We start from the raw sequence: 22722 nt of genomic DNA, 5'->3' as shown, positions 1-22722 counted from the left end.
CACAGAGTGTCTCGTGTTTGCAGAAAGAACTCAATTTGCAAAAGATGATACTAATTTTTACGCACTAACTTTTAGTCTGTTACAATTCAGAGAGTAATAAAAAGTAGCATTTACAACAAACGGTCATTAAAATTGTAATGTAAAAATGTAATACCATTGAAGAAGTGTAGCTGTGGGTTGTAACGGAGAGTAAGAGTGAAACAGATTTTCTCACACTGCTAAGTCACGTGATCTAATCAAGTGGACAAATCTTCACATTCCACAAACCAACAAGGCCGTAATGCAAAGGTTCGCTGTGCCCAGATTCTCTCTCTCCACAAAAGCAAATGAACACAAATACTTTAAATAACACGAATACCAGGAATTCACATTTAAGTAAATCGTAATGCAATGAATTACCTGTAAAATAACATACCTTAAAGACAACAGTATATGTTAAGGGTTTGAAAGGGGAATACATATTGAATTCCTATTTTCTTCAGAGTTTATACTGTTTCCTTCTTCTTTCAAGATGTTTTTTTTATGTGCAATCAATACAACTTGGCCTGGCTGGCAGACACGTCTGTTGTGTTTGGGTTTTAACGAATAATAATAGCACAGAGCTCGCACAGTGGGGCTTTAAAACATCTTACATTGGTTTGTTCGAGCTCACGGTTGTGACAGATGGCAGCATGATCCACCCAACAGAGACTGTGACAGTTCAATAATAAAAGAAAACATGTCAACCCACTGAGCATCACCATAAACAAGGGACAAGGACCATTCGTATGGGCATACAGTTTTGTGGAAAATCCACCCAATTAGTTTTAATTGGCGCCAAAGTTGCTGACCAACCAAGTGAGACTAGCATTTCACTGCAAGAAAAAAATGAAACAAAATCAGTTTTACTTACTGTACCAAATGTAGTTGTGCAAGATGCTGCCGAGTGTTTCAGCTGCTGTGCTTCCATTTTGGCTTACAGCGACAGGAAAAACACAGGCACACACATGTGCACAACGTCCAGAACAGACATGTACGCTACGCACGGTCCCTGTCTGTTGGCATCAGACTAAAATGCAGACAGAGGAACCAACACTTGTCCTGTTTTCGCTCAGTCAGTCTCTCTCTCTCGTGCATGCACATACACACACACAGGTGCACCACTCACTGTGTAGAACAGTCCCTCATACACAGACACAATCTCTTCCTCACAGACATACACACTGTTTCTCAAACAGGCACACATAATCTCTCTCTTTCACACACACACAACAAACACGCTGCGTCGGACAATCCCACTGCTTGTGTCTGACAAAGCTGCCTTCTTCCCCAGTTAAAGGCCTGTTTGTCTAGAGATGAATCTCAGTGGGACATTCACATTCTGGTGAACACAAACCAACAGTGAAATATAGCATGCATTTACACTTTTACACATTTTTTGGTTGTATCTGGAAAAACCAACCTGGTTTTACTGTTGTGGGAATAGCAGCAACTGAAATAATTTACTGAAGCAGTAATGTGATGTACAGTCTATCTAATGTTGTAGTTTAATTTCTTCCATAGGCAATTGCTTTGACTAGTAGAGAGAAAAATCCCCATCTGGCACATTAAAACAACAGTCCTGTTCTAATGTTGTGGTTGTTTAATCTATGATCCAGTCAGTCTGTGTCATGCTTTACTAAGTTTAAGATAAGAACAGATGCATGTAAAATCCATGACTAATTCAATCTCAATCCAAAATCTCACATGCATAACACCAAACACCTCCGATACACAGCGTGTTGCACATTATCACAACACAGGAAAGTTCATATGCAACTTGAATGCACGTTTGATTCTTTATGTCATTGACATTGAGTGAAGACTAGAAGCAGAAGATCTGTAAGGATCAGTTTACTTGTAAAAAACCTCACACAAATTCTAATTTATTACACACAAGGCTATGTCCAAGATTGATCCATATATCTTCATAAAATATTTGGTTTTACAACTTGGTGACATTCAGATTGTACACTCTCTGATCATCCATCTCAGTCACAAGTTCATAGTTTATTAAAACATTTTATTTGTACCCCTGACTCTCAACTTATAACTGCATGTACTATAAGCCATGGGTCATAAAGAGAGGAAGTGAAATAAAAACAAAAATATAGTATGGTATGATAGCGCTTTTGGCCAGTACCTGGAAGTTCACCACTAAAAAAAAAACAAAGTTTATCAACTTGATGATCATTAAAGGTATATTTTACCGATTTGTATTTAGCTTTTGTATTACTAGGATAGGAGTAGTATTTTTGAAAAATTGTGTTTCCCAACCTCAGTTTCCCCTGAGTCGAGAAATATCTTCATTCTTTTCTTGTTACGTGCCCAACAGTGACACTTGGTCATGTTAGCGTAACTGTTAGCAAAGATGGCGGATACTATTTACATTCTGGGAATGAGGTCCCGCCTCCCTAAGTGTGGAATTAGCATTGCAGTTTCAAGCCTCGGACCTAGTTTCACTGGTGGGCACATAACAAAAAATATGAATGAAGATAATTCTCTACTTTTTCAAAAATACTACCCCTATTCTAGTTATTATACAAAGCTAAATGCAAATCAGCAAAGTATTCCTATGAAACAAATTGAGTTGGTGAAGATCACAGCAAGTCTTTTGACACTCGATGTGTTAGCGTGCATGTTGCCATGCAATATACTTATTTCCTGTGTGTTGTTCTTTAAAGGTGCCATATGTAAGAATGTGGCCAAAAACATTACTACACTCAAATTCAAAATACCGAGGTCTTTTAGGTTTCGTTTTCTGACGTAACTGGCAACCTGTGGTTGCTGGGCAGCTGAGACTCTTTCAACTGCAATGATTGGTAGACGGAGGTAGGTGGCGCTACATGCCAAAACATGATTTCAAAACATAAGCATGATTTGCAGTCTGCAAAATATTTTTTTTAAAGCAAATATTTTGTCTGTACTGTTGTTGTTGGTGAGTTCAGTTTGTTATATGAACATTATTCCTGAGTCTCTGTGACATATTAAGAGGATATCATGGCCAGTTGCTTTAGATCTATTACATAATGCACCTTTAAGTCATAATTGTGATACTGGCCTATGTTTTTTGGGCATGTTTGTTTTGTCGTTCACCTGCTTAAAACCGTTGGCTTGCAACATACTAGTAAGTATTTTGAGCTAAATTCCTTTCCACCGTTATGAAGAAGAATAAGTGATATCGAAGCATTTGCTAATATACACTGTAGAGCAGCAACAAGGGTCATTTGTATAATCAAATAAGAGTCACTGATCTGTAACCTAACAGGACATAGACAACAACATGTATGCAAAAGGTAAAAATTACATTTAGATGCCTCAATACAAATGTTCTTATTTTGCTTTAAATGAAGAACAATTATTGTTTTGTTAAAGCAAAATTGTTCAGTTGTCAAGACATACAATATACCTTAAAACAATAATTAAGACAGTTTTAAAAGGTACATATCCACGTTGAGTCAATGTTATTGTTCAGTGGAAAGTGCTTTTTGAGGAATCTCAAACCACCTTCAGTAAGGCAGCTGTGACTCTTATCTCCAAAACGTCTTTATCTGCAGTATAACATTAAAATCCTTGAGGAAAATCCCTTATCCAGGCTTATTCTGCTTTAATTTTACCATTAGAGAACAGTTGTAGTCGTCACTCAGATGACTTGTAGGTAAGTAGATTTGAAGTCTGTTCCAAGTGCATTTTTAGCATTGCATTTGTAAATACCAGAGTTTGTGAGCACAGGGTTCTGTATAACCAGACTGCCCTCTTCTGTCATGTGGATCCCTCCTTGTACTGTGTACCGGTTATGTGGAACCAGTGTTGTGCGTCCAGGCAACGTCCATGAAATTTCGGGCTTAGGAATACCAGAGGCAATGCAGTTTAATGTCACTGGTGATCCCCGGTTTACACTTGTTATTGAGGTCATCGTACTGATGATGCGTGGTCGAAATACCATCACCTCAACTGGATATGATAGTGTTGATGAGCCAAACGAGTTAAAGGCTCTGCAGATGTAAGTTCCTTTGTCAAAGGTTGCGACCTGCTTCAGCTGGAGGGTCCCATTGGCAAGAAAAGATACCCGACCTATCGTTTGAGGTTTGTCCAAAACAAGGCCATTAGGTAGGGTCCAAGTGATTGATGCCTGTGGCCAGCCATCAACAGTACAAGGCAAGTTAAGGTGAAGGCCATAGGTGATCTTCATCCCACCTAGAAAAGAGAAATTTGCAGGAGTTGTGAGGAATAAGGGTGAATTCCAATTCCTTGCTTAACCCTCAATCTCAAAAATGCGCGCTCCCGCTAGTGCAAGTGCTGTCCCGAAAATTAAGTTGAGGGGCGAGTTTAAGGGCTGTATCGCCCTCAATATTGAGATTTTCCGAGACCACCCTTGGGAGCAAGGGCTACCCAGAATGCATTGCGTGTTTTCACATAAGAAAGATGGCGTCGAAAGCAGCGAAGCGAGTGCGATACAAATTAAGTATTTTCTTTGTTAATAGAGATATAAAAATTATGAAAACCATTGTATTATCTTAGCTTAGGCCCATATTATGGATTATTTACGTCATTGTTGCATAACATTTATTTTTATTTCACAATCTTTTGTCAATAGCCGGCTGGTGCGCACACGCGATCGTTTGCTATCGTTTACTTTTCAATAAGCCGTGGTTTGTGGTAACTGTCAGCTGAATATGTCCGTGGTTGTGGAATTTGTATGAGTATCATCTTATAACTAACTGACAACCTTATAACTTGACTGACAAACGGATCGTAATAAATAATCATCACGTAAATGTGTTTTACTTCTTCTTTTTTGGAGTTGACAAACTGGACGCAGCTTTCGCGTTATTCTGCCCCACGCAGTCTGAAGACGTATCTGCGTTTAAGGGGCGTCCCATTTCTAAGTGACAAAATAACCCTCAACACTTGGTTTTGAGGGCAAGTTAAGATAAGGGTTGAGCTTGAGGGTTAAGATAGGAATTGGAATTGGCCCTAAGTGCGGGGAGCATACAGCTCCATGAAAGATAAGTGTAAATTCTCCTCACTCTGCTCTGATACATACATACTTAAATGGTGTGTTTTTTTCCTGAATTTGTGATTGCAAACCAAACCACATCATAGGTTGTCTCTAGGTTGAATTCTAGAGGGATTTGTTCCCTACCTGACCCAATCAACATTTTGCAAGTTTGAACTGAACTGCAAAGTTAACAGTTATTAACATTAAATAAATGTCTAACTGACTTCATTGAAAAAAACAGTATGGGAAAACATTTGTGGACACATCAAATGGTCCTTCTTCTAAATATCTTAAGTCATTTTATTTACCAAAGAAAGTATATAGCGTCTTAAATAATTTGCCATGTAATTTCTTACCTGTAGATCCTCTGATCATTGGTTTTCTGCCTGCTTCCAGCGCATAGCGTTTTTCTGCATGTCCTGCCACATTTTTTGCCAGGCACCGATACACTCCCTTATCAGTTGCGACAGGTTGAGAGATCCGTAGAGTTCCATTACCCAAATGATGTGTGAAGCGTTGGAGTCTATCACCGGGGGATAACAACTTCCCATTTGGTAGTATCCATGTAAATTCTGGGTTTGGCTTTCCACGAGCAGAACACTCCAGGATCAGTTCCCCACCGTCTTGCTTTATTGGTAAGATTTCAATATTGGGAACAGCAAAGCTGGGTTTCTCTGCTAGTGATGCCACTTCTAATTCTACAAAAAGTGAAGCTTCACCGAGATGGTTCTTAGCTACGCACATGTATCTCCCTCCATCTGCTTTCCTCACTCCTCTCAGCTCCAAGCTACCATTCTGGTGTACTTGGAAGCGACCACCAAGGTAGGGTGCTGTGAGTGAGTGGCCATAGGGAGTGACCCACCATACTCTTGGTTCAGGTTTTCCTTCCACTCTGCATTCCAGAAGCACCGTTTGATAGGAAACACCCAAAACCGCGGTGGTTCTCTTTCCTTCCAATCCATTGATAAAAGGTTCCTGTGGCTCAATTTCAAGTTTGATGTTTTTAACGTCATCACCAGCAGAATTCCGTGCCACGCATGCATATTTACCTTCATGAGCAAGTCTTACCCTTTTCAGCAACAAAGTCCCATTGTCCATTATGTAAAATTGGTCTGATGAGGCAGATATCACCTTATTTTGGGGTGAGATCCAAACGATTCTTGGCGTAGGTTCACCTGTTGCCTGACAACTGAATTTAGCAGATTTCCCCAGCTTCACTGTCACCAAAGATTGTGATTTGAATATAATATTTGGAGCGTTTGGTCCCACTTTCACGTTGACCTTCCGTTCGTCTTTGCCAAGTTTGTTTTTGGCATAGCAAGTGTAGTCACCCTCGTCTTTTTTCCCCATGTGCTGGAGAAGTAAAGTCCCATTGCCAAAGATAACATAGCGGCGGTTACGAAGACCACTGTCATCTGACTGTAGTGCATTGTTGATTAAAGTTCCGTCTGGAAGACCCCAAGAAACTTCTGGGTCAGGGAGGCCTGATGCAACACAGTCCACCTTAAACGAAAAAACCAAGGAAGGTGAATAAGTGGATTGGAAGGTTGAAAAGTTATGGTTAAAATGAATCTAGACCCAGCTCTGAGAAAATATCAACATATAATATGTGGAATTTAGCTGACTCAAGCTATGTTTAACCTGCAAGAACCTTCCGCCTTATGCTCTGTCAGCTCAGTCACTGTTGTGATCATTTTTTTTTCAGCTCTCCCACAACATTCACAAGGTTTTTACCATCCTCTGCAGCCAGACTGAGCATTGTATAAAGCTGTGACATCTCAGCATGCAGCTTCCATTTTACTGTGAATATATTTAATAAAAATGTAATTGATTAATGATTTGAGTCATTCTAGTCCTTTGCATTACTGACACCTGGTGGACTGTCGAGGAGTAGCCTCTTGTGGCCATAGCTTGTTTGCTGCTAGAACCTTTTACTACCTCAAAAAAAGTTCCTGGGGGACTTAAAGTTATGACATAAATGCTTGATGAATTATATCAAAACACCCTCAAACCAAAACTCTCACCAAAAGAATGCTACTCACTACAGTTTTCTGGCAATGTGAGTAGGGAACAGTTACCCACAGGAGATCTTCAATATTTGATCCAACCTATCTTATTTTAAATCAACTTTAAGCTAGCACCCCATAGCTACCTGGAAATTGTCTCCAAAGGTGACTTTGGCCTGTGGAGTTCTCACATGTTCAATTCTGGGAGCAGTCATCAATACTTCCACCTGATAAAGAAAATACAGAAATAACATGTAATAATAATCAGGTAATAGAGCCAGAGCCAGGGTAGACTTTGCATGATTAAATAGTAATTTAAACACACACACACATAGTATGTGTCTTAATGAAGGATTTAAAAAAAAAAAAGGAATGAGACTAAAAGAGGAGGATAAAGAGTCATTATCTGTCCTGTTCATACCTGGAAGAGCTCCATGTCCTCCCCATTAGGCCTTTGAAAGACGCACAGATAATTTCCACCATCTAGTTCTGTTAGCTGAAGAATCCTCAGAGTCCCATTACGGAAAACTTTAATTGGTCTCTCCGGACTAGAGACAGTTGTGGATAAAGTGACAATCAGATTACAGCAGTCAGGTTTAAAGCTTCTGCACACCTAAAGTCCACTGCTACATGTGTTTGTCGATCAGACCTCTTTTCTGGACAATGCTTACTAAAATTATTGAACGGTATGTTTTCAGCTAGCAGTTTACAGTATACATGGACTTTAATAAACCATATTCTTTACATTTTTAACTCATTAACTATTACTCAATAACTTGTGAATTCATTATATGTCTTTTGTTAGTACTAAGTTAACCACTATAGTGTTAACCAAACATTAAAAGATTAATCAAGATCACGTCATTATTAGGCTCAGTGAAGCCAGGTAACATAAAGATATCTAGATATATTGAACTAGTTTCATAGTACAGGTTTCACCTGGTGTCTTTTGTGTTTTGTATGTGTGTGGAAAGATGTTTGATTTTTGGCAGGCATTTTAATTACCTGTATCGATATTCTAGTATGGTCTTTGATGGTAACTGCCAGATGGTCCCCCTTGTGAATCCGGTTGACTCTGGACAGTGGAGGTAGACAGCAGAGCTGTACATAGCAGAGACAGAGTGTTGACGGGATGGCACAGCATGTCGATGGGTGGGAGGAATGAGAAGAGGAGGAGGAGGAGCAGGCTGGTGGAAGAATGAGGGAGAATCTGCCCTCACCTCCAGCTGGACAGACCGTTTGGTCATTCCAACAGCATTAGTGGCCACACAATCATACCTGTGAAAAGATGGATTGCGACCTGGTTATGGGTAGAATTATAAAATTGTATTGCTTGTGATTTGAATGCAGTGCTTTTCTTGATGTGAGTGACGGCTTGTTCCTTTAAATACAGTATGAAACAGCTATGCATGGAATTCAAAATAAGCAGCAATAAATTTACAGTTTGTTCATCCCAATTACAAGTGACTAAGTCTCAGTAGCTTTAATCTATTCTAGAATAGACTAAAGCTACAAGTGCTTGTAAGATATTTGACATTAAAAAAATGCAATCATTCAACAAAACCTGCAGTAGTGGAAATATGATGATGAGCAATATAGTCACAACATATAATCAATCTATTGACTATGTGGTTGTGTTTCTTATTTTTGGTTTGTGTTATATATGTTTTCTTTGTGATCATGATTTGTGTATCTCAACTTCACTGAGTTTGTGATTAATGCTCTGTGAGAATGTCAGTACAGTCAGTATTCTCTTGCCAGGAACTCTGAGAAAAGATGGCAGAAGCTTGCATTGTCCATCACTGATTGTGATCGGATGCCATAAATGATTCTTAAAGGTGCCATATGTAAGAATTTTGCCAAAAACGGTTACTACATACAAATTCAAAATACCAAGGTCTTTTAGGTTTCGTTTTCTGACGTAACTGGCAACCCTGGATTGTTCGGCAGCTGAGACTCTACTGACTGCAGTGATTGATAGACGGTGGTAGTTGGCGCCACATGCCAAAACATGATTTCAAAACATAAACATGATTTGCAGTCTGCAAAATATATTTTTTAATGCAAATATTTTGCCTGTACTGTTGTTGTTGGTGAGTTCAGTTTGTTATATGAACATTATTCCTGAGTCTCTGTGACATATTAGGAGGATTTTATGGCCAGTTGCTTTAGATTTATTACATAATGCACCTTTAAGACTTTGAACAACCTGCATTTTAACATCTGTAGCACATGATAAAACAGCATCTACAAACACACTTTAGAACAGCAAACCCAAATTTGCATACCAATTTGGTTAAATGAAGCAAATCAAAGTAAGTCAAGTCTAACACATACAGACAAATTGAATGATATTAAGTAAAATGCATACCTCCCCCCATCCAGTGGTGAAACACTCTTCACGAGCAGTGTCCCATTAGGGAAGACAAACACCCTTCGTCCCAGAAACTGTGTTGGTTTTATCTGGATGCCTGCTGGGAGCATCCATTTCAGAGCAGGTGTTGGTTCGCCTTTTACAGAGCAGTGGATGTAGACACTCTTGCCTGGTTAGATGGAATCATATTAGGCTGTATTACTTGATTGGACATTTTCAACATTCTGTCCTTTGATTACCAGCCGTATGATGTTTAACTATGATTTTAATTTGTATAACATTTTTCAACATACCTGGCTGAACGATAATAGTATCCATTGCTCCCTCACTGATGCTTGGAGGCAGAGCAGCCACATGGAGATGATAAGTAATTGTATCGGCACCTGCTGCATTACTAGCAATACATTTATAGTCCCCTTTGGTGGAGAAATTAGCAGAAGTTATTTGCAGGGTTCCATTTTGATGCAGAGACATTGGAGAGAGAGGGGTGTGAACAGTCCCGACATCACGAACGAATGTCTTATCCGGAAGAATCCAGGAAATTTGGGCTGGTGGTTTTCCAGAAGCAAGGCAGTCAAATGACAAACTGTTCCCGAGGTAGACCGCTATCTCTGTGGACTTTGGTGTTTGGATCTTTGGCGCCTCAGTCTGGACAGCTAAGGTGATGACCATACGATCTGATCCAAACTGATTCTGAGCCGTGCAGAGGTACTGGCCTCGATCCTGAAGCTGGATGTTTTTAATAACAAAAGTTCCATTTTTGAAAACTTCAAAACGGAGACCATGCTTGGTATTGGCTGGGACTGTAGCACCTGAAAAATTAATAGATGCATTAAACATGGTACTTGATGTAAGCTCTATCTGACAAACCATGAACTGAAAGCAACATATTTCTCACCTGTGGAGACTTTGGTCCATGCAATGGTAGGCTGTGGATTCCCTGTTGCTTTGCAGGGCAGGAAAACATCACTTTCTGCAAGTGCTGACACACTGGCTGTGGTCACTGTGGTGATGCGAGGTTTCATGCCCCCACTTCCAACACCCAACCTCCATGGGAAAGGTGGGGCAGCTGTTGGCCGCCGAGAGCTGATTCGACCTGCTTCCAAAGTGGACAAATGTAATAATGAAAATTACTAATGAAAATATATTACTCATGTCCTCTTTTTGAATAAAATGTCTATATCTGTTTCTTACCTCCAATGGGCCGCCAACTTCCATGTAGAACTACAGGGTTGGTGGGTTGGTAGGGGCGAGGTGTTGTGATGAAACCAGAGGATGATGCGGATGAAGGTTTAACAGGGTTTGGTGGATTCAGGTTGTAAATGTAAGAATCAGTGGCCACTGGTTGCTTGGGAATGGAGGGTCTATGCACTGATGGAGGGTTGGGTTTTGGTGTAACTGGAGATGGAGGATTGTAGTAGCTTGTTCGAGGTTTGGGTGTAACCATCCTGCCGAGCTGAGCAATGCGGTCAAGCTGTGCCTGTAATTATCAAAATCATAAATTACTATAATATTGGTAACAAATGCACCTGAAATATAAATCGTTATACCTGCCATATTTAGCAAATGGACCATAGCTAAACTGACTGCACCAACTGATTATTTACTATTCCAGTTTGAAACTCTTTTAATTGTTTTGAGTATTTAAAAATCTTCCCTTTGTAGGTTGAGTTGGTGTGACATACATATTGAACATTGAGACACAGTTACAAAATACCAACCCCCCCATTGTACCTGTCTGTATCTGTTCCTTAGCCTTGACAGAAAAACTTGATCTATATGTTGGGTCCTGCCATCATGATGATTTCGATGATGATTGTGTGACAAGGGCGGATTAGGGAGTGTGAACTGATGGTTTCCTGTTATTTCAGTGGTTGTAATTGTGGGTTTGACTGTTTCAGCCGTGATTTCTGGTCTGTTGGTTGCAACAGGGTTTTTAACCCAGGGGTGGGTGAGAGACCAGGATCGATGGGTGGGCTTCGGTTGTAGCCCAGGACCTAGGAGCAGAGCAAACATTTGATCAGATGTACTGTACTTTACTTCCATATATGCTAACCCCAGCCAAACATAGCACAATATAAGATGGTCAGGTCAATTGTTTTGTTCATTATTACTTTTCACACTTTGCATTAATTATCTCTCTATTTCAAAACAGCAAATTCACAGCAGCTTTGTTTACCTTGCTTTGGAGGAGGAAATGACCTTTGACTTGGCCACGAAGGGTGGAGGGGGTAGTGATGATGATGATAGAGTGAAGGCCAGTGGGAGGTCGGGGCGACTCTAGGAGGCTGGGAATGTCTGTCTGGATTGACTTCACCTAGTCTTCCGGTATTTCTATCTTGGTTTGGGTGTGTGATCCTGGAAGTGGTAGGTTGCCCTTGCCCCTGTCTTTTTGGATGGAGCCAGGGATGAAGTGGTTCCATTATTGGGAAATGTTTTTCTCTTGACTTGTTTACCTCTTTCCTTTCACTCTGCGTGCCATCTTTTGTCCTCCCTTTGGTTGAATCTGAGGTTATGTCTTTGGAAGATGAAGTTCTTGTACGAGTTGGTATATTTTGTTCTGTTGAAGGTCGAGTGTTGGGTCTTGATCTATTTTGTGTTGTTAAAAGGATGTTATCCTCTGTATTGTAGCTCTGGAGAACCCCCTTCTTTTTAGGGTTGCCTCTCTCGCTCTCACCTGCTTTACTGGCTGTTATGTGTTTTTTGTGTGATTCCATTTCTGTTATTACCCCCCTCTCATTCTCTGCTTCGTGGTTTTTACTGTGTCTGCCATTTTCTTCAGTCTGTGTTCTGATATCAACCCTCCACCTCTCAGATTTCTCTGGGTTGACAGTAAATATCTCCTTTTCGTTAACTGTCCTTTCAGTTGGATGAGGGGTGCTATCTATCTTTGGAGTGACGGTTGTCTTTGGATCAGGTAAGTTATGTCTGCTTAATGTGATCCCTGTAACTGTTGGGACTGTGGTAAGGAGATTGTCAGGTTCATGTGTAGTATGAGGGCTTTCACTGTTTAAATTTTCCTTCGCATCCAAGCTATCACCATCCTTGTCATTATATTCGTCATAGTATTCATCTTGATCTTCTGCCGTCTGATACTCAGCAGATAGGTTTTCATTGTTTTCAATTGTGGTCTCAGAAGGTGTTGTAGTTGGAGCAGGTGTTGTAGTAGTAGTAGTAGTGGTAGTGGTGGTTGTTGTTGGCGGTGTAGTTGTTGGGGGTGTAGTTGTTGTAGGAAGAACAGTTGTTTGAGGCCTGTTTACTGGATGGTTGAGTGGGGTTCGGTGTGGATTAACTCTCCTCGATGGGTGTATTCTACGTCTGTAAGGGGGTCTTCTCCTGTTTGGTCGACCAGGAGCAAAGTTGTAGTTCCTTTGCCTCGCTCCAAAATGCTTCTTCTCAGAATCATTAGTTGGTTGGGATGTTCCAATTACTGGAGGGTCTGTGAAAGATGTAGATACTTCCGTAATTCTTGGAGGTGGTGGGAGACTTTTCGGTGTTACATTATTTTCATTGTTTTTACGATTATGGTCTTTTTCTTCTTCTTCAGAATGGGTCTCTGACTCGACTCTTGTGGTCAGGGAAACAATTGTTGACTCTACTGTTCTATCAGGAGGGGCAGTAGTATAGAGTAAGTTTTTAGTTGTTATAGAAATTGTAGTTGGAATTTTTGTAGTGGATTTTGGAGTACTTGTTTTGAGTATTATAATGCTGGGGTCCTCTAATGACTGTTCTGTGGGCAGAGTTATACTTGGTTTCACATTATGTTTTGCCAGTATCTCTGCCCAGCGATTTGGATCCAATTCCTTAACTGATTTATTGGGTTTTCTTTTTGAATCTTTTTGAATTTTTTTGGAAAATCCATTGGGGTTCCTTTGCTCTGTTTCCACTTTCTTTGGAAATTGTGTAGCAAAAGGGCGTATAATTTCCTGGTAATATTCCCCTGAACCATCTTCATCCATGCTAGTTGGTAAGAGCTTCCCCACTCTCTCTGTTGCTACTTTAGACTTTTCTGAGGCCTTCCCTTCAGTTACTTCCACACTGTGTGATAGCATGTCAACTCCATAAAGATTTGAGGCTAAGCAGCTGTATTCTCCAGTATCATCTTGTGTCAGTTTTCTTATTACCAAAGTGCCATTTTCCACCACTTCTGCTCGTCTTGTCTTTTGTGTGGGGAGAAGAATGTGATTTTTGGGTAGGTACCACACCGTTTGACTGGGCTGAACTGAAGTCACGTCACATGGAAGAGCTAATGATTGCCCCTTTTCAATGACAATTTTCTTCCCATTGAAAGCTGTGGGGCCAAGCGAAAGTTCTTTAATTGTGAGCCTCAAAGGCATGAAATCCACACCAGCTTTGGTTCTGACCATACAGTGATAGAGGCCAGAGTCAGACATCGTGGCATTTAAAATCAAAAGTTCCCCTCCTTCCAAAATGTCTGTTTTTGCATCTGCTTCTTCTACTATGGACAAGTCTGGAAGGATCCATTCAACTTTCATCTCCGGATTGGAAGTAGCAACATTGCACGCCAAACGAACCTTTGAACCTTCAATTGCTGTCTGAATCCTCCCTGCTGTTGCTCTTTGAATCAGTGCCCAGGAAGAAGTGAAGTCATTGTTGTCATTATGCCCTCTATTAACATCCTTAGAAATTAAAGTAGTGAAATCCATCACTAATTTCTTAGTTGTCGTTTGCTGCCTGTTGAGCCTCAACGTGACTCTTGGTTGAAGCAGCCATGATGGTTCTGCTTCTAAATGTCCTTTTAATTCTGTGAAATATGGGGAATTTTCATTTATAGCTTGGACATATTGATAAGTTGCATTTCCTTTTTGTTGACCTCTCTCCAAGATAGCAGGGCTTTCATAGTAATATGCAACCAGTTGCCATAGATTTTGTAATGTGTCGCGATCAATCTCACATTCAAGAACAGTCGCCAATGATAAATTAACAGATAACTGTTCAGGCAACTGAGGATTAACAGTCCAGGTTATAGGTGTATTATGTACAGGTTGACGCACACTACATGCCACATGTGCCTGATTTCCATGGCTGTCGGAGAGAATAAAAGTCAAGTTGCCCAAGGGTTTTTCAAAGTCCCTGGTGTATGGCAGGTCAGGCTCAGTTTCAGATTCAGCCCACATGGGATTGTCCCACTGTTTGAGAGGGGATTGAAGAGCTGGCCGTTCACAGGTAAGGTTGTTTGGGGTTAACCCTAAGAAGAGAGTGCCATTCAAGGAGTGAGGAGAAGAGCATTGGGGGCATGTCTCAATGGAGCCGCGTTCCTTTTTACACTTTATTACACCTGGGACAGAGAAGAAGTGAGATCAGGAATGGTTAAACAGAAGGAGTTCAACATGTGAATAGACGATCGACAATTTACACATTTGCCAGGTGATAATATTTTAAAGCGTATGTTTCCTGCTTGTTATACTTCCCCCATGCAGCTAATAATTGAATTGCAGCAGCTTTGACCTGCATCCTTCCAAAATTATTTGTTGACCAGTTACAATATTAAAAGATCTGACACCACAAGGAATACTGGAATTTTGGAATGTTCACATTTAGTTCTAATGTAAATACAAACCTTCATGTTTGGAGCTCCATTCTACCAACCAGCGAAGTTGACAGTCACAGGTCCAAGGATTACCATGAAGAGAGAGGAGCTCAAGCCTTGGAGCAGTCTCTAATGCTGCGGCAGGGAGCTGCTCCAACAGATTGTCTGACAGGTGTAAATGCCTGAGATAAAAAAGAACATAATTTTCTTCATTTGCTTGTCTGCAGAGTGACAGGGGGATGAGAACTGATTAATGTCTTACTTTAGTCCAGAGGTCCAAAAGCTTCCAAGCAGTGACACTGTTATGAAGGTATGGGGATGAACATCTTTGAGGAGGTTCCCCTCCAGCTGCAAAAGTTTTAGTGAGGTCAGGCTGGAGAAGGAGTACGGCTCTATAAAGTTAATGAGGTTATGGTCCAGATGGAGACGGATCAAACCAACAAGGCCCTCAAACAAACCAGGGTTCACTGATGTCAGCTTGTTGTAACTCAGCTTCAAGATCTGGAAACAAATAAATTATTGTAACTTTTGCATTTATTTAACTTTCAAACTCTTCTGAGCATTTATTACTTTAGAAGATCTATGGAATCAAACTTGGTACAATAGCCCTTATGCCATAGAATAAAGGCAACGGAGTAGTTTTGACTTGGATTGGAAATAACAACACTCTCACATGTACACTATACCTGTAGTGATCTTAGGCTGTAAAATGCTCCAGAGTGGACCGTGTTAATGTCATTGCCATGCAACATGAGCATTTCCAGTTGCCGTAATGACCTGAATTCTGACCCCTCCACCTCAGTCAGGCTGTTATATCTGTCAGAATAGAGAAAACAAAGAACACCAGTTATTGTACAGGAATAGAAGAGAAACAGAGAACAACGGGGGGGTCTCTAGGAAAGGAAGCGAGTGTGCCTTGGTTGATGTGACCTTTCAAGTGAAGGGAAAAAGCTGGGTGGAAGGAATGATGAATGGTAAAAGTGAAAGCAGAGAGAGACCTCAGTCAACCTTTAACCCCCAACAATGTGTTCATTCTTTTAAGTATATGTGCATATGAATCACACACACACACACACACACACACACACACACACACACACACACACACACAGTGAGAGAGACAGGGAGAGGCAAAAATTCAATGTGTTTGTCAAACCTTCCAACAGAAATCTGCACAATTATGTAATAGAGTGAATGTGGTGAGTCTCTGCTGTAAAACAGTGGGTTAGGGTTAGGGTTACAACACTCCCTGGGTGCAGGTATCCCCTACCCAGCTGATCACATAAGTGAGATGGTTAAATTTTCCATTGCCACCAATACAATAGCCAGATCACAATAAATGATCTAGGTCACTTTCAGCCACAGTGTCTTTTGACGAGTGGCTGTGCAATATAATATTTTTTAGCGCAGGTTTATCCACTGGTAACGTTAAACCCTGGCAGTATTTATGCATACTCCTGACACAGTATACTGCATTGTAGTATTGCGTTTATGTCCACAGAACAACCTACAAGACAGATGATTTGCAGCCTTTAAAAGCACCTCATTATGACAGTTTTAACTGGCAGTTGCAGATGCTGGATTTAGACTAATATGCATAGATCGGCCAGTGCAAACATGTCCATGCATTGTGTTTTCTTTCAGGGATCATGCATATTTTGAGAGCAGCTGGGGCTGCAACTGACAGTGATATATGCATTATTTTATATTGATTCATCACCGAGCTGAATTATTGGTCTAAAAAAAGAAAAACTAGCTAGATTAAAGAGGCAAACAGCGTTGCATGGGCCCTTGCACCCCTGTGCTTTTAGGGGGTGAAAAAAGTCCAAAACTTCATACAGAGAAACAGTAAATCATCAAACCTGAGAATCTGGAGAAAGCTAATTTTGTTTTTTTGTGAATTAACTATGGGCAATTATTCATTTATCAAAAATAGTAGCCGATTATTATTCTGTTGATCACCTAATCTGTTTATCAAATTACTCTTGCAGCTGTACGCCTAACTAAAGCCATTTCAGACATGAACTTCAAGTAATGATCCGCAGTGAGATAATGTTTGATGCTACAACGGCAATAGGATCTTTGGAGAATCCAGGCTTGAGCATGCAGGAGGCAGGACCCTTGCCCCATTCACTGGCTGGGGATCCTCTGTTGTGTCTCCTGCTGCGTACTCACATGAGCTCTCAGGGACATTAACCAGAGATTAGTCCGGGGATCTGGCTGGGGAATTTCCAGAGCAACTTCTGAAGCATTTGCAATTCACATATTAATCTCCTGAGAGCCCCCAGAGTTCAGTGTGTGTCTGAAAGCAGCTTAAGTCAGTCACAAATGAGGCGAGGAAGAGCTTTGAGACCACAAGCAGTTCATTTCACATGCTTCTTAGCCTAGTTTTCCTGGCAAGTGAACCAACTAACTAGCAAGATGCCACTAATTAAACAGTTTTGGCATTTTATGATCTGTTGAGTTTAGAGATCACTGGAGACAAGCCATGTAAAAGCCATTTAGATTTCAGCTTTATTAATGGCAGACGTGTCTGTGTACTTTCTCATTCATTGTCACTGTATTATGTTTGAGCACATATTGAAACCCCATTGAAGTCTACATATGACACTGCTGGATATGTCAACACTTATCTCCTCTCAACCATAAATCCTTGTGTTTTGGAGGTTGTGTCCTGTAGGTGGTCCTTGCTCTCCTCCATGCTGCTCACTGATCAATCAGCACAACAGTCCCTTTGAAAGAGGAAAACCTTGCATTTATTAGAGTGCTTTTCTTTTGAATGCATTGCTTCAACCACACATTAAAGGAAAACAGACCGCAGAGAGTCAATGAGAGTAAATCCAAACATGCCTGTTGTGAACATATACCAAACGTTTGCATTAGAGACTCAATCATCCTTGTGTGCTCCTCAGTGGACATGGATGGACTAATGTTTAGAACCTGTTCACTCACTAATGTTTTGATGTATGTCCAAATCTCTGGTCTGCTGATGAAGGAAATACATTAGACATTAGTAGTCTAAATATTATTAGTTAATATTTCCTGCTAAGATGTACAGTATGTATTGTGAAAAAGATATCGTTTTGCTTTGCTGAGCTAGTAAACCCAGGTTCATGCTTCATACTCTGGCTGTAAAAGATTACGTTCTTGGACAAGCAAGAAAGCGGTTAGATTTATGTACAATGGGAAAGGCTTTTATGAGGAGGACTAACTGTGTTTGGCTTTCATAATGTTTTGGGGTAACAAGTTTGGCTGCTGGAATACAGAGTTTGCCAAATCTAATAAAAAGCAGACAGAGTTTGAACATACACTCTGACAATGATGATGATGATGATGATATAGCAGCAGAAATACCAAGAATTGGGGATATATTACACAATCAATATGGTGTTGTTTTACCTTTTTACCTAATAACCTATTGACGTGTAATGACTTTTCTTAGAACAAATGCATATTGTTGTCATCCCTTTAATATTTGCTTTTGTGGTTTAGGTTTTGAACATACATATATATGACAGCCTCCTGCAAACTCATGTCTTGCAATGCCCAGTTGCATGAAACCCCAAATTTTGTCAAAAAGCAAATGGTAAATTACAGGAAGCATTATTGTTGCTGATATGTCTATATGCTATTTTGTGATTCACTGTGACATTGTAATGAGTTGTCAGTATCATTGGTCTATTGTGCCTTGTATGAGGTTTTGTTTGTGTTTTCACTCTGCAATATTTCTTCATAATAGTTTAAGACAAATGATCACTCAGACCTGAGTTGGTGGTGTAAGGTATTATTGACATTTACCTCACTGTTGTGAAACGGCACACATTCCCTAGAGTTGGCAATGCTAAAGTCTGTATGAATCAGCATATTCACACATTGATATATGTCCTATAGCTTATATGAGTGCATGTGGAGACAGTTTATCTTCTGTGGACTGAACTGAAGCTTGGCACCATACGCTTTTGTGATAATTGTTGACATGCCTCATCATATACATGCAGTCATAAAGAGCTGAGGAGCCACACTTAGCACAAATGTCATGTGCTGCAGCAATAGCTGCTCCACTATAGAGCGTCCTGAGAACAATAGTACAGCTGATGGATTACTATATTCATTCAAACCTTTATTTTACGAGGAAGTCACATTGAGATTAAAATATTTTAAACAAGTGAGTGATGGCCAAGGCTAGTTTATTTCTCTGTTGTGATGGAAAACTGTGGAAACACCGTCCACAACACAAAAACCCACATGGAACTGATTATGAGATTCATTCACTCTCAAGTCCAAAATTGTTGTGCAAAAACCATTTAAAGGACATTTTTGAAGTTTTGACAAAAACCATTTTGTTTTCCAAATAGAGAGCGCTAAATTGCTCGCGCGAGCAGAAAGACTGCGCCTGTTACTGGATTATGTTTTGCTGGTGAACTACTAAGATTGCGGCCGCAATTGACTACAGGTGCAGAAGTGGTTAAGACCACCCTATTTAAATGAGGATTTTGCGCAAGTCAAGAGTTGTCCACATGGAGAAAGAGTAGACTCAACGGAAGCGCAGAATGAAATTTGAAGCCACTGAACAGAAAGTGACGTTCTGCGATGAGCAGATAACTGGGATCGAGGCATATATGACGTCCTTGTTCCCCGGGTCCATAGGAACTTTTTATATTATTATTATTATTATAATCCTGCGTCGGTATTTTGGACAGCTCCATCATCACCTGACGTATCAAACAAAGAAAACTACGGACTATGGATGTTGCCGTAAAAAAAAAAAAAAAAGGTGCTGCGCTCTCCTGCTGACTCACCTGCAGCTCACTGACAGCTGCCAGGGAGCGAGTTCTGCTGTTTCTCTCAAGATTACACATAAGTGTAATTTCAATGGATGTGTGACTTTTTTGTCAATAAGTAAATAAATAAATAAAGCAGATCACCACAACGGCTTTTTAGTCCCAGTCCGTCCCTGGTTTCATCTGTGTTCATTCAGTCAGGCTGAGTTTCCATTACTCGTGGCAACAGCCTTTGATCTGACGTCAGAGGCGACGGGACAATCGATATAGATGACATATCTATAGCTGATTCAGATAGTTACATTAAATAGTGATTGTTGTGATTATTTATTGCATTTAAATGTGCCTGGAACTGGAAGGGTTAGGGTTAGGGTAACCTGCCTGTGAGGTTTTGGTGACGTGTGCGCACTGTGCCACCTGCGCTTCGCCGTGCACCGAGAGTAGACCAGGTTATAGCTGGACCCGTTAAGCTAAAGCGGGGGTCCCCGTTCCTCTGGTCTTAACCGGGGAACATAGGTACGACCCCTCCTTGAACCACCAACTTCAGACGAAGGTAAGCCCATACCAGTACAAACACACATTTCTCCTCTGGATATCTATATTTTATTTATTCAGATATACCAAATAAGAAATGAATGTGCGTCATCTGTGAACGCGTAGTTGAACATGCTCTGGAAAAGCGGGATTTCCTGATTTACAAATATAATATAACTATAAATAACCGCAGCCATGTGTGCGCACCGCTGTGCCAGTTAAGACCTGCCTTTCAAACGTGCTAAATATAGAAGCAAAAATAAGCACCGCAATCAGTTTCAGGTTTGATAAATCACTTTGCGCGTGCTAAAATAACATATTTACATTTTCTCCTCCCATCACACGCAAAATAGGGTGTAAACGCCCCATATTGCATATGCATTAAGGCAAGAACGATAAATGGGTTGCGAGTGCTATTTTGCCCGTCTGAGGGACGCACTTCTCGTTTGCGCCCTGTTAGTAGATCAGCATCAACGCTAATCTGCGTGTGCAATCCAGTTTGCACACGTTTTTGCACGCGCAAAAGCTTTAGTAAATCAGGCCCTATGACTGTGAAGGTTCATCCAGGTCATAGTAATCTTTAGTAGTTTGCTGTAGATGACTGGACTCACTTGAGTTAAGTTGGAAGATGCTTCTTCATTTCTGACAGTCTGTTCTACCTCAGAGATTTCTTTGCAGGATCCATCCATTAGAACAGCCAAACTATCTCACTTATCAAAATGCACTCTGCTCAGCATTTTGGTTTGTGAGTCAAGTGTTGATATAAGCAAAAGAAAACTTTTCTCTGACAAATTACCTACACCACATTCCATAATTCCGTAGAGTGTTTCGTTTTCTTCCCGTTGGGCTTGCGTTAGTAACGGTGCTTCTCTGCCTCTGTATGGATGTGTGTATATTTGCACATGTAAAGAGTCCTCTTACCCCAGGTTGAGCCTCTCTGTGTCTCTAGGAAAGGTTTTTGGTATGATGGTCAGGTGTCTGAACGTACAGTGGACCTCTTTAACACCAGGGCAGCTGCACATCCGTGGGCAAGAAGGGGCAGCGCAGATCTACAGGAGAGGAGTGGAGAGGAGATGTGAGGGAAGAAAGGTCCATCATCAGAGGAGGAGGATAATTCAAGGGACAAAGAGATGAAAGATAAAGGGCAGAGACAGAAAGTATTGAAGGAAGAATGCAAAGAGCAGTGAGCGGAGGTGAATTCAGAGAAGGTGAGATAAGAAAAGGAGCAGCAAAGAGATGAGTTCAGACCTGTGCGGTAACTGACACTTTTGGAAAGAAATCAGTACTAAGTGGAATAAACAGACCTGAGGCTTCTATCAAATACACCAGGTGTGTTAACATTAATTGTGCCCAATTCTAGCAAACATTACTGCCTCAGAGAGATAAGCTATACTGTAATACAATCCTAAATTTCAGTTTTACTCAGAAAGGGGGAAAAATATTACTTAAGGATACATTTACTTTAAAGTATCAATAATGTTGTTGGGATTTACTCTAAACCTCAGCTTTGACAAACTTTGGCAGCATTACAATATTTCCACTCCCTTCACAGTGAGCAGGGCACTGCTAAAATAGCTCTTTTTTTGTAGATTTACTGTCAAATTGTTAGGGAATTTAATCAGTCAAGCTTTTGGTGATGGCTTCTGTAAGAAGCTGAGTGCTTCTGCAAGGGACATTTACCGTTTGCCACAGCAGTAATGAGAGCAGCAGAGGAAACCACGCTGCAGCCAACCTGCAGACGATCTTGGTGCAGCACCACAGCGCCATGACTGGATGGCTGTCTGACCGCTCACGCCATTAAAAATACCTGGAGGAAGGAAGGAAGGATGTTATTTAGATGCACTGAGATACAGTGTTTAAAAAAGCCACTCTGAAACCTAAAATGTTGATTTACGACAGGGCTGTTATAGTGGGTTGTGTCTTGTAAAAGTGCAACTCGTAAATTCATGAACCTTTGACGAGTGCAAGCATTCGTCCAATGCATACTCCACCAGTCTCTGCAACTCAGAACAGGATAAGCGCTTTAAAATAGTGGATAGACATATTGTGCAATGTGAAGAATGATAATTTGTATGAATAAATGGATGCCTCCATAACCACATTATGTCCTAGACGTGTTTATCTATTGAAGACTAATTCTTGGTGTTTTCTGAATCCATTTAGGTTTCACTCAGGACAGCACACACTGCAGTTTTTGGCCATTAACTGACCACAAACACCATGACAGTGTGAAGACAGCAGCAATGACCAACACAAGCATTTTCTGGTCCCCTGAGGGACATATTTAGCTTTTAAAGTTCCAAAACCCCACAGTGTTCATCAGTCAGCTGCTGAATTTGTCTGTCTGCACAGTTGTGTGCTGGACGCTGTGCCTGAGGAGTTGTCTGGTGATGAATTCTCCATGCCTTCATAACTACAAGCAACCCCTTCCACATTAGTCATTTGATCCTTTGTTA

General features: G+C 40.7%; 1 protein-coding gene across 1 annotated transcript; it reads right to left on the bottom strand.

Moving 5' to 3' along the window:
* Window positions 1-1946: 1946 nt before the first annotated feature.
* Window positions 1947-22033, bottom strand: LOC310929075 (matrix-remodeling-associated protein 5; the record flags this gene model as incomplete). Its single annotated transcript, XM_083891780.1, has 16 exons — window positions 1947-4215; window positions 5377-6523; window positions 7173-7253; window positions 7448-7574; window positions 8032-8304; window positions 9398-9569; window positions 9694-10212; window positions 10299-10496; window positions 10595-10880; window positions 11135-11397; window positions 11580-14699; window positions 14982-15133; window positions 15214-15452; window positions 15638-15767; window positions 21188-21315; window positions 21941-22033. 16 exons carry the CDS (start codon window positions 22031-22033, stop codon window positions 3662-3664), a joined length of 7482 nt encoding a protein of 2493 aa, XP_083747906.1. The 3' UTR covers window positions 1947-3661.
* Between the last annotated feature and the right edge of the window lie 689 nt (window positions 22034-22722).

The sequence above is a fragment of the Microchirus variegatus genome (assembly GCF_963457635.1).
Source record: "Microchirus variegatus genome assembly, chromosome: 6".
Classification (NCBI taxonomy): Eukaryota; Metazoa; Chordata; class Actinopteri; order Pleuronectiformes; family Soleidae; genus Microchirus; species Microchirus variegatus.
The sequence above is the reverse complement of the archived record's forward strand: the minus strand, read 5'-3'. Positions and strand labels throughout refer to the sequence as shown.